The sequence below is a fragment of the Choristoneura fumiferana genome, chromosome 4 (genome assembly GCF_025370935.1).
Source record: "Choristoneura fumiferana chromosome 4, NRCan_CFum_1, whole genome shotgun sequence".
Taxonomy (NCBI): domain Eukaryota; kingdom Metazoa; phylum Arthropoda; class Insecta; order Lepidoptera; family Tortricidae; genus Choristoneura; species Choristoneura fumiferana.
The window spans coordinates 5,880,946-5,894,808 of record NC_133475.1 but is presented as its reverse complement, the minus strand read 5'-3'; the positions used below and the strand labels follow the sequence as shown (position 1 = coordinate 5,894,808).

The window sequence follows — 13,863 nt, the reverse complement described above, 5'->3', positions numbered from 1 at the left end:
ATAGTTTAATTTGGAACATCATCTAACATTTCCTAATTGTTTCAGTATCTCTACCTCCTATTCGCGGACGATTCTCTAGTGCCGCTTAACGAGTGGGTCTTAAATACAGAAGCCCATCCGCTGCCCATCAAAGGAAAGAACCCTCTGTACCGCGCCGCAGACAGGCCCGTAGAACCGCCCAGCGACGAAAACCAAGTATAGACCTCGCTTAGCATAGGTAAATGTGAGTGATGAATCTTGTACTGCCCGAGTTTGTAATGAACCGATAGCAAAAATGCTATTCTATTCGATATTGGTTAGTAAGGTGGTGAACTAATTGACCCTTATTGTTTACTTTAATGATGTTTTAAAGAAAAATATAAGGGAACAATTGTATTCTGTTACTCAAGCCGAATTGACTCGTTTTTTGGTTTTGTTTGCAATTAGAAGTAAGTTCTAGAAGGGAGTGAGCTACCATTTAAATAGATGGGTAAGTAAACTAGAAGGAAATAAAGACTAATTTGCGGCCGATAAATAGTTAGCAATTTTTTTTAAAGACAGCATTTTTTTGTGAACGCTTGACCTTTCATGTCTCATTCTTGAAATATTTACTTATTTTTTCCAAATTTAGAAAACTAGTGTATATATATAACGTTTTAAACTTTCGTGATTTTCAAAATACCCCGAACGGGACTTATCACGCTAACACACACGAGAAATATTTACCTCGACGTTTCGGCAACATTACAGTGGCCGTGGTCACGAGTAGACTGAAGTGTGGGTGTTCCCGTTCGTAGTATTTTGACTAATGGTGTAATTTCTGGATAAAACCAGTTTAGGCAGATTCGGTCAATGTCAATTTTCGACAGCTGTGTCTCTGGTTGGTTACGGGCTTATGTGATATGTGCTGACGTTATTCGTGGTTGTTAGCTGTCTATACCATACACAGAATTAAATTCAAGTTGCGTAATTAGTCATTTACTCTTTAAACCCTTTGTTCACTAACCGTTGTTGTGTTTATGGAAAGGCATTTAATATGATAGTAAACTAATTACCATATCACTACATTATTCTGTGAAACTTGATTTTAAGTCTGTGATGACGTATTACAGCAATGAAGAAATGAATGAATGGATGTGTGATAGAACGAGTAGGGTTTTTTTTACAATGAGATTGATATTTGATTACGTATCTGTTATGCGTCAATGAATTATTTGGTGGAATTCTAAAATGTTTATTAGTCAAATTTAATCATGTAACATTGTGTTATATTTATAACTTCATCACTTCAAAATGTTTCGATATACTGTGACCAAATAGAATGGTGCGTATTACATATTGCATTTTTAAAGTAAATTATGGATGAAGTGAATTTGACGAATAACTTTGTAAAGAATGATTAACTACAATTATGATAGTACTACATAAACAGACATTCTTATTTATTTGTTTATGCTTGTACGTCGAAATTTCCGTGTTGTGAGCGAATAAGTAATAAAAAATCATACATTCCTCTGAACATTGATTTGAGATTGAGGCAAATTTTAATGTACAAAATTGATATTGTAATGAATTATTCGTATTTTGTAAAATGCTCTTTCTAAGTAGAGGATTATTGGCATTTTGAGTGAATGTTTGACTGTGACTGCTGCTCTCGAAATCGTTTATCTCATGATACCAGATGATTTTTAAAAATAACCACAAAGAGCAGCATTAAGCAACCATTCTCCTTCTACTCATAATCCAGTGATAAATCATTTTTTTTTAATTGTACACTCCATCTTCAGGAAGAAATTTTACGAGTACTTCACAAATAAATTACCTACCTAAGTTGACCGGTTTTACGTTAACCGATGCCTAGATACGTATACTAAACAAAAATATCATATGCTATCCCTCTACTCTAGTAATGAATTTGTATGTCGTCTATCCTTTTTGGAACGTAGTTTAGAGAAGTAACTCTAAGATACTGCAACAATTTTTCTTAAAATTTATATCTAAGATCGTAATCTCGATTAAATATATACCTAAACGGTAAAGATTTTAATCGTTATTTTGAAAATGATAACACCAATAGATAATTAACCTAATGAGGGCTCCAAAAAAGGGCCTCTCAAGGCTGAGATTTAGGAAGAATATTTCAATTTATAAATAAGTGTTCCATTTCAATTAAAGATAATTTTACCAGTGATTTTTGGTCGGCCTAAAGAGCCGATTCACCAACAATTAAAAAGTGATTTCATTTGAATTTAATTTTCACATCAATTTATTTCTACTTTGAGATGTCATTTGTGGCGGTAAACTTATTTGCACTTAAATTCGAAATGAATCGGATGAAGGCGATTCTTCGGCTGATGATATTGCTCAAGTCAATTAGAATTCAATGTGGATTTCCCTTTTCCATTGTTGAAACATCCAGTCGAGCATTTTGTTGTACAAGCCAGTGAAGCCAGTTTTCTAGGTATTCAGTGTTTTTTTTTTATTGTAGTCTTACCGCGTACGTCGAATGGGATATCAAAAAGGTATTTATTGCAACGGCGAGGTTTACCCATACATATAATTATGTCTAAATTTTTCACTGCGTCACACGGAACCCCATCTGAAGAAAATTTTCAAGCTATTACAGACCTTGCTACCTGACAATATATCGCAGGAAGAACTGATTAAGTGAAGACGAATTTGTGTATAGCGAGTGAAATCTAGACATTTGATTTATGGCTACTGCCATTGTAAAGGTATGCCAACCGATAGTGTCTTTTCCAACCTCGACTTTGGCGGGATCATGGATAGTATCGATGGAGCTATACTTTCAAGAATTGAATTGAATACGGTATTTGACTATTTTGTATATGTTTTATAAATTAAAACTACACAATGCCTGTTATCGAATAGAAAAACAATTTTTAAGCTACCATTACAAATAACAAAGTTATAAAGGTGCGAAATTCAAGATTAGACAGAGAAAGACATACTGGCATGTGACGTCACACGCCAGTACCGCCATATTGCTGCAAAGAGAAAAGCGTTTGAGAAAGAGACAGGTATATAGATTATTCAAAAAATCACTATAAATCCAATTTTCAACCGATTTAAATTTTCTCTTCGCTAAACACTATCTGTATATCTATATTTTCATAATAATATTAAGATATGACAAAATCAGGAGTTGTCAAATACCGTATTAAAGGTATGCCAAGGTAAAGGTATGATTGATAAAGTGCGATTAATTGCGGTAGTACCACATTTATAATATCGGTTACATTTTCATTCTGGCATCCGTTCAGTCTGGCATTTTCTGACACCCAAATCGGATTGATAAATATTATTGATTAAATGATTATGCTCTCGTCATTTTTACCAGAATTATGAACTGAACTGACGCCAGAATTAGCGTGTTAGTGTAACCGATATGTCCATGTGGCACGACGCAGTTGTCACACAACGCGCAGCGATACAAGCCACGTGCATCATTGTCTAGGTAATTCTATACGACCCTGTATCCCGGGCATTATTTACAACTTCAAGCACACTTATTTGTGATTCTGAATACATTGTATAATGAGATATACGGTAACGATTATTATGTAAAAATATAAAATAACACTTAATTTAACTCTAGTGTTAAAATAATCTAATTACATTATTATAATAATAATTCATAGTAATAAGGAATTTTATTTTATTTATTATTAGTAGTACATATTATTATTTATGTTCAATTTAATGTATTTATTGTGGTATTTTTATACTTTTGTGTCGGATCTCGCGCTTTGAAACTGAAAGATTGTTCATTTTTCATAATAATTCGATATTATACCAAACATATCTGTAAATTACGTTGAACTGATGTTTTTGTAGAATAGAGATATTTAAGTATACTTCGGCCTAAAAATATAGCATTGCGTCCAGTCAAGGTATCGATTGAATACAGGATCAATATGCGTTGCGATTGCAATAACAGTTTTTTTAAACTACGACACGAATGTAGGATTTCTGTGTATGGCTGGATATTAATTCCTATCTCATTTTATGATTTTTCTGTTGAGCAAAGAGTGAAATAACACGTTGCACGCGCCTTGGGTTATATGTATATTTTTAATATATGTTACTGCACCTGTTGATACAGCATATCGATTAATAATTTAATTTTCATTGTTAATTAATTTAATTTTCGAGATAAAGTTAATGATTTCCACTTTCCTTTACGTTACCGTCGAGGAAAGTTTAGCTAAATTGCTGTCACGCAAAGACTACAATTAACTATGAGGGATTCGTTCCAAAATGTATTTGGTGTCTCTAAGCGTGGCAGTTATTGCTGATATAATACCTAGATGCAATTAATTATACAAACTGTTTGATAATCGTTTGTAAGGTCTCATGTACTCTCAGAGATAGGGACGAGTAGAGAAATATGTGTACAATATGTATATAATAGTCATAGACGGTGAAATATTTAGTTTTAGACATTCGGTGTGTAGTTATATTTGTTATTTTTTAACTTAAAACAAACTAAGTGTGAGTGCGATTGTGGGTGTATCTGTTATTTATATTACTGATTATTGAATATTATGTAATTATTTCTGTATAACTACATATTGCCAGATTATGAATTTAATTACCATCAAAGGCTAATTGTTCTTCACAGTTACTCTTTTTATTCATCAATTCGCCCCTTTATCATCTCCGCGTACGTTCATTAGTTTCGTAGAGCTTTGAAAGTATTTAACTACTTAAACTACTTTTTCTAGATTCTTTATTTTATATCATTCTGAACATCAACGTCATATAACTTGGTGAATAATTTCACATATGAAATTTATCGTATTCAGTAATATTAAATTGAGACTCAGTGAGCCAGTATGCTATTTTTAAAGCTCCAATATGCACCGCTATCCTGATTTAATGTTTCTGTACAGTCGCCCTCAGATATTTCGGAGCGGCCAAAGTGATCAAAAATATCGAAACATGAACTCTAATGAGGGCTATCGTTTTTTGTCTCACTAGATGGCGCACTGTTGCGTGAGGTTTTTAAGTGTGGCTTTCAGAGTCTGTTATTACGGGCGTAAGTTTAGATTAAAATCATATTTAATACACCTTAAAACCGTACCATAAAAATATCCATCAACCACAGTGTTGCTTAGTCCCGTTTTGTTCGGAAAAAAAGGGAGGACAAAAGTTTCCGAAAGACAAAACTGTCTCAAAACACAGACATTCATTGCCCCGTAACGCATAATTGCCATAATTAATTTCAGGTAATGCAAAATATTCACAAAATTATTCTAATTATAAATAAACCCGCGTAGCTCACCCAAAAACCATGAGATTTGACATTTCGGAGACCTCACGCTACACTAGCGCCTCTAGCGGCGAATTCATTCGCGATAGCCCTCATTACCATTAATTATAGAGCGCATGTGTCGATATTTTTGACCACTTTTTCCGCTCCGAAATATCCGATAGCGCCTAGGTACTAAATTAAGTATGCAAGTCCTGCCTGTAACTATTATGTAATTTATGTATGAAGTTGTAGTATTTTAAACATAATATTGTACATTTTCGGTTATTAAATAAAACATGTTTACAAATTAATTTGTTTTCTTCAAATTCCTTCGCACTAAAACATACCTAATTCATATAAGTAATAAATAACATAATCCTGGGTCTTAAACGTGACAATTTTAGACATGGTTATTGCAGTCTACTCGTGACCACGGGCGCTGTAATGTGGTCAAAACGTCGAGGTAACTTAAATAATTGTTGCGTTTAATTCTTAAGGTGCCCACATGCAGTCGCTCGTCGCTTGATTGCAGCGATAAATCTGGTCACGTGACCCCATTTTGAAGGTGATTTTGAATTTCCCGCGACTCAAAAGAAGTAGCGTCAAGTCGCCGCGTCGAGCAGCAGCGATAAGATGGCTCCTTGCAGGATTGACCTTGGCCTTAGAAGCTGATTTCTTAATCTCATTTAGTAGCAGTCGTGGCAGTAGTACAAATAAAAGAAATTGGAGTGAATGAAAAAAATAAATAACAGTGTATTTGCCGAAATTGAAGAGGTTTTTTTTTTCAGCGATAAAGCTCAACATTTTCAGCTTTATCGCTAAGTATATGTCACGTGACCTGATTTGACACTGGAAACTAGCGTTGAGCGATTTTATGTGGCCGCGGCCTTAGGTGTGATATAAGGATATGTGATATATACCTAGTGCCATCCACGAAGACGCGTGATTTTGTCAAAATTAGACATTAATGTCATTGTAATAAGAACCACGGTACGCGTCATCGTGAATGACTCTACCTATAACTATATAACTATGACTGAAAATTGTGAAAGTTTAAGGGAACCCCAATACGATCTTATTATCTGAATCTATGTACAGTCAAATAAACTGAATCGTGCACCTGGGTGGAATCTTTGTGCTACTGATTACATTCTGTACTTATATATCTGCGAATGAAATAACAGCGAAGTTTATTATGAAAATTACAAATGAATTAAATGTACATTTAGACAAGTCTACTTAAGTATTTACTTTACTCAAAAAGCGAAGTAACGCGGCAACTGGTAATCTGTTTCAATTAACCTAACAAAGGAACAGCGGAAACCTACTTTTCCTGTTGCCCTTTACATCATTATAGGATCGATTATTTTCATGGCTTCACCTTCACCTTAAAAACTTGTCAAATTCTCGGTGATAATATTATCGACGAGGCCGGGTCTGGGGCCCTGGGGTACAGTGAGAGGGTTTTTTTTATTATTAGGTATGCGAGGGAAGAAAACGAGTATGCGGCTCATCTGACGTGAAGTGATCACCACCGCCCATGAGTTCCACTAGTGAAGGAGAGTCATTGGTCTGTTGCTGGCCTTATAAGTAAATATAAGCCCTTTTCTTGAAAGCCTCGATGTCATAGTTCTTAAGCTTGAGGTCCCGGGTTCGATTCCCGTGTCGGGGCAGATATTTGTATGAAAAATACGAATATTTGGTCTCGTGTCTTGGGTTTTTAATATGTATTTAAGTATGTATCTGTCTACATATATCCGTTGCTTAGTACCGATAACACAAGCTTTGCTAAGCTTACTTTGGGACTAGGTCTCTTCTTCTTCTTCTTCAACCTTGATCTACCCAATGCTGAGTAAAGGTCTCTTCCATTTTAGACCATACTGTGCGGTCCTCAGTTTTCCGCATCCAGTCCTTCCCAGCCGCTCGCACCAAATCGTCCGTCCATCTTGCTGGCTGCCTCTCCACATTCCTGAACCCCTTTCGTGGTCTCCACTCCAACAACTTTTTGCCCATTTCCCTTGTAATAAAATAGTTGTCCTGAATGAAGTTTTCAGCTGTTCACCCCTTCGCCTTGTTCCACTGAGACCAATGATATCCCACTTCATCTAGTTGAGGACTTCAGATTCGAGTTCTTCGTAGCGTTCATCGGTAAGGAGAGTTCTAACGTTATACGTAGCCAGATAAATCGTTTTTAAGCAGCCGGAATCTTTAACCCAGGGATTCTTAGCACCCTCTGTCCCGCTGGTTCCCTAACCGCTGCTGTAGTCAAGGGCAGCAGGACCGCTGGGAACTGAGGGCCTTGTTTTAGTGCACTTTCTCATAGAAGGTATTTGGCCTTGAAACACCACGCTGGCCACTGCGGGTTGGCGAGTCTACTCTTTCGGCGATGATATAATCCTCCCGGCATGTAGTAGGCGTCCTGGAAAACCAGGGGGTCAGGTTATTTTCCGCCGCCTGATACTCGGCGTTGCTGTTCGTTTGGCACCACCCGGGAGACACGTGCAGGGTATCGAGGGTAAGACCTACGGACGCGAACAGCACCATCTCCCACTAGGTAAATTGGTGAGAATTGTCCCGTTATTATTATTATTATTGTCTGGAAACACTGCTTGGGTAGGTTAGGTTGCTTTAGGCTTTTGAGAGGTGTGCTGTGAAGAGCCGGTGCTGGATCTTGGTAGTTACCTACAAATCCATGCAGGAAGTAATTTAACCGTAACGACGAAGTGTAGCTATGTATGGTATACCTACTACCTAGGTCAAAATTTAATATCCAGTGGTTGACTGGGAGAGAATGCTAAATGACATATGGCCTGGCATGTACCTATATTTTGCTTAGGTGTAGTGAACGTACCTACATAATATAAAAGTCTGATGCCGACCAGACACATTCATAGATATGGAATATAAATCGTTAGCAGGTGTACTAGAACTAGAGCTTACCCGCGGCTTCGCACGCGTATACTAGTGTCCGCAACTTTTATGGTATGTTACGTTTTGAATTTCATCGGAATTGTACAAAAACCCTGGGAAATTTTAAAAATTTGTGATCCGTGGCGGTGTGAATTCATTTTGGTCGTTAAATAAAATGAGGTAAGTAATTTATTCAAAAAGTGTAAATTTTCGTAGTCGTTTTTTTTTCATGTTTTGTACTTTTCCTGTAAAACGAGATAAAGCTATCCTTTGTTTTTTGATTAATAGTAAAGTTATATACATACGCAAATTATGACTTAAGCCTAGCAAATGAGTATTTTAAGATTTTATCCCTATCACCGTATAAAATCAACCACAAACCGTTTCTTATGTTGTTGCTGGTCATGACCGAGATGTAGAGGAATTAAGAACAAAACAGGGACAGTGTTCAATAATTCAAGCTCGCATCATAACTCAAACATATTACAAAATTAGGTAGTTACAGTCATACAAATTGCTTTATTAATGACAGATTCATATGAGTATGACAAATACAGACCAAACTATTTCTACTTTTGGCCACCATGAGCGCTCATAGATTTCATCACACCTAGTACTTCGCACCCTACTTATAGGTACAGTTGCGGAATGAAGAGATTGACCACCAGTATAACTGCTTTATCGACCGAGTATGACATATTCCGTCATAATGTCAAAAAGGTATGTCAAAAAGGGTGTGTTCAAAAAGGTAACATGTGCTTGCAAACGAATTTATTTGAAAACTGGTCAACCATTTCATTTCGCCACTGTACTACTTATAGGTACCTACAAAATTTAAGTACCTAAGTTTCTCCAATTGCATGTAGTTAGCTGATAAATTATCATCATCAGGCGTAAAACGTCCACTGTTGGACATAGGCCTCCCCCTCCACGTACCATCACCACCCCCACCACATAGGTGATATTGAATTTATGTTATTTTTACAGACTTAAAAGGGATACGATACTACATGTCATGTAGTACAGTCAAGGTCATAAATATTATGTAGGTTCCTTATAGACGTCAAAAATATCTAGACACCTTTAATGTTACTAGCCATAAGGTCCATATATACATATATTTGACGTCATGGCTGTAAAAATATTTATGCCCTCGAACAGTCACAGACAGATGAACAGTACACTCATACTAATGTACCGTAACAGTGGACTTGCTAAACTGTTTTACCTTTAACCTATAAGTGAGTATAACTAAACATTAATAACCCTCCTTCTTCGCTTTTCTTTTATGGACGTTATTTTCTTTACTTTTCACAAACCACACCAAATAAAACACGGCAAGCATACATCAATCGGCTCATTATTCGCCGGCCTATAAAGGGGCGGCAAAGGTAACGAAGCCCATAACCGGGTAAATGTCGCGGCGATTGTCTCTGGGCTAACATTTGCAGCGAGCCATCCAATTAGGGGTGCCGTATGCCTGTACAGTTACCTGCATTAATATCTGCTACAGCTGATCTTGCAAAAATATCTGACACTACTCTATTATTTATCAGGGCTTGTAGGACGGGGTCAGATATTTATACACGTTTTTTATGTCAGATATTGGTGCTCGTAAGTATACCGCTCAAAAGAAATTAGGGGCCACGTGAATTTTAAGTTGAAACGAAAATACAAATAAATTTTAATAGTAATATGCATTATTCATATTTGTAAAGTATATTTTGGCGGTGACTTAAAACAACTCAACTGCACACGATTGAACTGTTTAAGCCGGTGTTGCCATACAATTTATTATATATATATATATATATTTAAGTTAGTTTTTAGATAAGGTCCTTACTGAAAATCAGCGCCACGGCTTGCCGTGGCATTATGCTGAGTGGGGACCTATTTAGCGTCATGTATGTCTTTATCTGTTCTGTTTCTTTATTTCTTTTTATATAATTCTTTATAAATAACATTCCTTGTCTAAAAATGGTTTTATTAAATACAACATAACACAGTAAGTATTTTCTTAAAGTAGGGCTTTCAGGTATTGAGGACTTCCGGGCTTGTGGGCTTCCGGCAGTCTCCATACTTGGTACTCATGAGTCGCCGGTAACAGCCGCTCCCGATACAAGTACTTTTCATCCAATTCAATGTATTCAATTAAAAACGCAAACATATTTTTGATTTCATTTTACCGGTGAAAATCAAGTGGCCCTTAATTCTTTTGAGTAGTATATAGTCAGTGGAGCTAGACAATTCTCAAATGCTTCGAAGCGTTGATTTCTGCAAAAGCTAACTCGGTGGTAAATTTCACTTATGGTGCCAATCATCTTTGGGCCGCTTCCGTGCACTATGGTTAAAAAACTTAAATCGTTAATCTTGGGCTTAATATCACAGTTCCATACATTTTGATAATAAGGTATGAGTAATCAACCTTTTTTAACCCCCGACGCAAAAAGAGGGGTGTTATAAGTTTGACCGCTATGTATCTGTGTGTATGTCAGTGGCACCGTAGCTCTTAAACGGGTGGACCGATTTGAATGCGTTTTTTATTTTATATCAGGTTTTCTAGCAATGGTTCTTAGACGTGTTTTCTCAAAATCGGTTTAGCCGTTTTTGAGATATTGAACTTTAAAGTGACAAAAACGTGGATTTTTTTATTGTGTGGAAAATGCACCTAATGCCAGCCCCGTCGGGAAAAGTTTTAGAGTGAAGCAGCAACAAACGCACACTTTCGCATTTATAATATTACTTAATAAGTTTAATTAAAGAGCTCTTTAATTGCAATTAGCAATTAATATAGTTATATATGTCGTGTCTTCAGCAGCATTGTCGGAAAACTTTGTAGATTCCGATTCATAATTTTGAACATGAAACTACCGAGAGACTCACTCATATTAAATATATTGACCCGGATAACTCACGTCTTAAATCGAGTTAGGAACCACTGGTTTTCGGACTAATCTTTCGAGGAGCTAATATTTATTTAATATTCCGATTCATGATTAAAAACATCGTTCTGTATTGTTGATCTGTTCACATATTACATAGTTACGTATTATTGCATTAGTTCACATATTTGATGGCGACTGTACTTATTCTAACCTTGGGTTGGTGTGAAACTTGGAACTTCTAGGTAGTAGTAGTAATTTGCATGAAATAATGTTGACCAACAAGTCTGAATGACTATGTAGAGCGTTAATAGATAGATAAATATTTTCTATCGTGGTAAAAGCTGTTTCACACAGCCTCAAGATTCTAATGATAAATGGTCTACTAAATAAATCCATACTAATATTATAAATGCGAAAGTGTGTTTGTATGTTTGTCCGTCTTTCACGCCGTAACGGAGCGACGGATCGACGTAATTTTTGGCATAGAGATAGTTTAAGGGCCCGAGAGTGACATAGGCTACTTTTTATCCCGGAAAAATGCACAGTTCCCGGGGGAACAGCGCGTAATAACCGAATACCACGCGGGCGGAGCCGCGGGCAAAAGCTAGTAATAAATAAATAAATATCTCGGGACACTTGACAGCAATTGACCTAGTCCCAAAGGATAGAATAAATCATTTGGGTAGAGGTCTGCCAAAGTTTTCGTGTAGCAAAACACAACATTATAGGTAGAATCATTCACGTTGACGCGTGCCTTGGTTCTTATTAATGTCTAATTTTGACAAAATCACGCGTCTTCGTGGATGGCAGTAGGTATAGTCAAATAAAAGGTTGATTAAAACAGTAGCGCCACAAAGTCGTCCGTCAGCAACGAATCAAAAAAATTTGCTACGCTTCCTTAAGTGCTTGAAAAGCGTACAGCCTGTCATGCGATTGTAAATCTTTAAACTCTGAAAGGTAAGCAGTACTTAATGCTAAAAGAAGTTAAAAAAGTCATTAAAATGAGATCAGCACGTCCCTTACTTCACCATGCATGTGATCTAAGCCAAGGTCTGATTTAACCGTTTATCTACGGGACTAATTTAGGTTCCAAGGAAAACAAATATTGTCCCTATCAGTAGAGTGAAGACAATTTTCTTTACGGGGCCGGGACGCTCCCTGTCCCCGTTTCGCGCACCACTGCCAAAGGGTGGTGGGGTTGGAACTTGGGGTTAGCAGTAGGGTTATCATCACTCGAAAGTGGCCACAGTGGACACAGTGTGTGGGCCAGAACCGGGGATAATATTAAAAACAGAGGCTCTATAGGTCACCGGTAAATGGATCATCATGGTCCCACTTTATTAAAATCAAAACATTACTTAATGGTAAATTCAATGTACGCCATCTAGAATCCAACTGACGACGCCTGTCACGCTACAAATATCAAACATTTCGCTTTATACGAATAAAGTAAACTTTAAAGTTAAATAAAAATAAACTAATTAGGTATTTTTAAGTCACTGAACTAATGTTGTTCAGTTTGTCCAGTATGTAGGTTATAATACAGGATATTTCAACGTCATTTAGATCGATTTAATTTTCGCTTACCCCACACAGTTGACAGCCCTGGCAGTGGGGCTGAGGCAGCGCCGGTGTCCCTTCAGACCTGAAACGCCGGAGCCGGCACAACCTCCGCGCTTTTCACCCTACCACCATCTATCCTGGCTTAACACTGACTTTGCACGAACTTTTGCAAACCTTCAAATTTATTATCCATTTGTTTATTTTTTATACAATTGATGATAATGCGCGCGTGACCCTGATAAAAGAGCGCGTAGTTAATTAGTTATCCGTAGTTCAAATAAGCAATGTGGTGAAGCTGGACTTAACGTGACTGTACTAACCCAGTATGTTTTGGAAGACGTACTTTTTGGCTACGATCTGCGTGACCGGTAAGTCTTTATCTGAAAATAATAGTGATTTGAATAGAAAATATCCAGCCGGCATTTTCAGATTCGCATCGGAAAGTTTACATTACGCGCTGCAAAACTATAAAAATATGAATAAATTGAAGGTTTTAAAAATAAATATTTGTGAAAATACTTTTTATAACTAAAGTTTAGATAAACTACTGTTTAGATGAGTAAGTTCCTAGCTACCTTCCCTGGTCAACCCTAACTATGGTAATTACTATGATAAATATCAATCTAGATCAGTGCCGTATCTTGTCCTAGAGGCCCTGTATCATAATTTTTGAGGGAATCAAACTTACGGTGGGCTCACACAGATTCGGGGTCCTATAGCGAGAGGTACTCGAATCTTTGATATGGCTGATACGGCGGTAGCTACGTCACTGAGGCAGACCTGAGGTAATAAGTAGAGTTGACCCAGGAAAGTAGAATTAAATCGCTTCATCTAACGGTACAGTCACCAGCACAAATATCTGACACAAAGCGTGCATAAATATCTGATACGACTATTTTAAGGGCCGGTAAGACGTAAGTATCAGATATTTTTGCACGCTCCGCTGTGGCAGATACTGTCTACTTACGTATTGTTTAACATAGAAGTCAGCTTTAGTAATTTAAATAGCAAAGTTAACTTACAAAGAACCGTTTGCACTGAGCGACATGTATTGTTATTTACGAGCAATTTTTACAGGCCACGTTTGTAAATGTTTGTACTCGTAGTTTCAAAGTTTGCATATACCATTTCTCGACCACTTCTGGTTGTGACAACTTATCAAATGGATGCAATAAAAAGTAGGACTAAGAAAGTTAAAGTATTTTTCTAACTTTTTTGTTATAAATTTAACAGGCTTCCAGGTACAGT

The 13,863-nt window shown here is 36.8% G+C and overlaps 2 protein-coding genes across 4 annotated transcripts in view; both read left to right on the top strand.

The window, feature by feature from the left end:
- Positions 1 to 5,564, top strand: part of LOC141427343 (mannosyl-oligosaccharide alpha-1,2-mannosidase IA) — a 110,144-nt gene extending 104,580 nt beyond the window's left edge. For both annotated transcript variants that reach the window (XM_074086678.1, XM_074086679.1), the window contains exon 10: positions 46 to 5,564. In XM_074086678.1, coding sequence (XP_073942779.1) covers positions 46 to 201 — 156 coding nt within the window. In that variant the 3' untranslated portion in view covers positions 202 to 5,564. The remainder of the gene's footprint in view (positions 1 to 45) is intronic.
- A 7,331-nt stretch (positions 5,565 to 12,895) lies between these two features.
- LOC141427341 (xaa-Pro aminopeptidase 1-like) overlaps positions 12,896 to 13,863 on the top strand; it is a 40,167-nt gene continuing 39,199 nt past the window's right edge. For both annotated transcript variants that reach the window (XM_074086677.1, XM_074086676.1), the window contains exon 1: positions 12,896 to 12,983. In XM_074086677.1, coding sequence (XP_073942778.1) covers positions 12,941 to 12,983 — 43 coding nt within the window. In that variant the 5' untranslated portion in view covers positions 12,896 to 12,940. The remainder of the gene's footprint in view (positions 12,984 to 13,863) is intronic.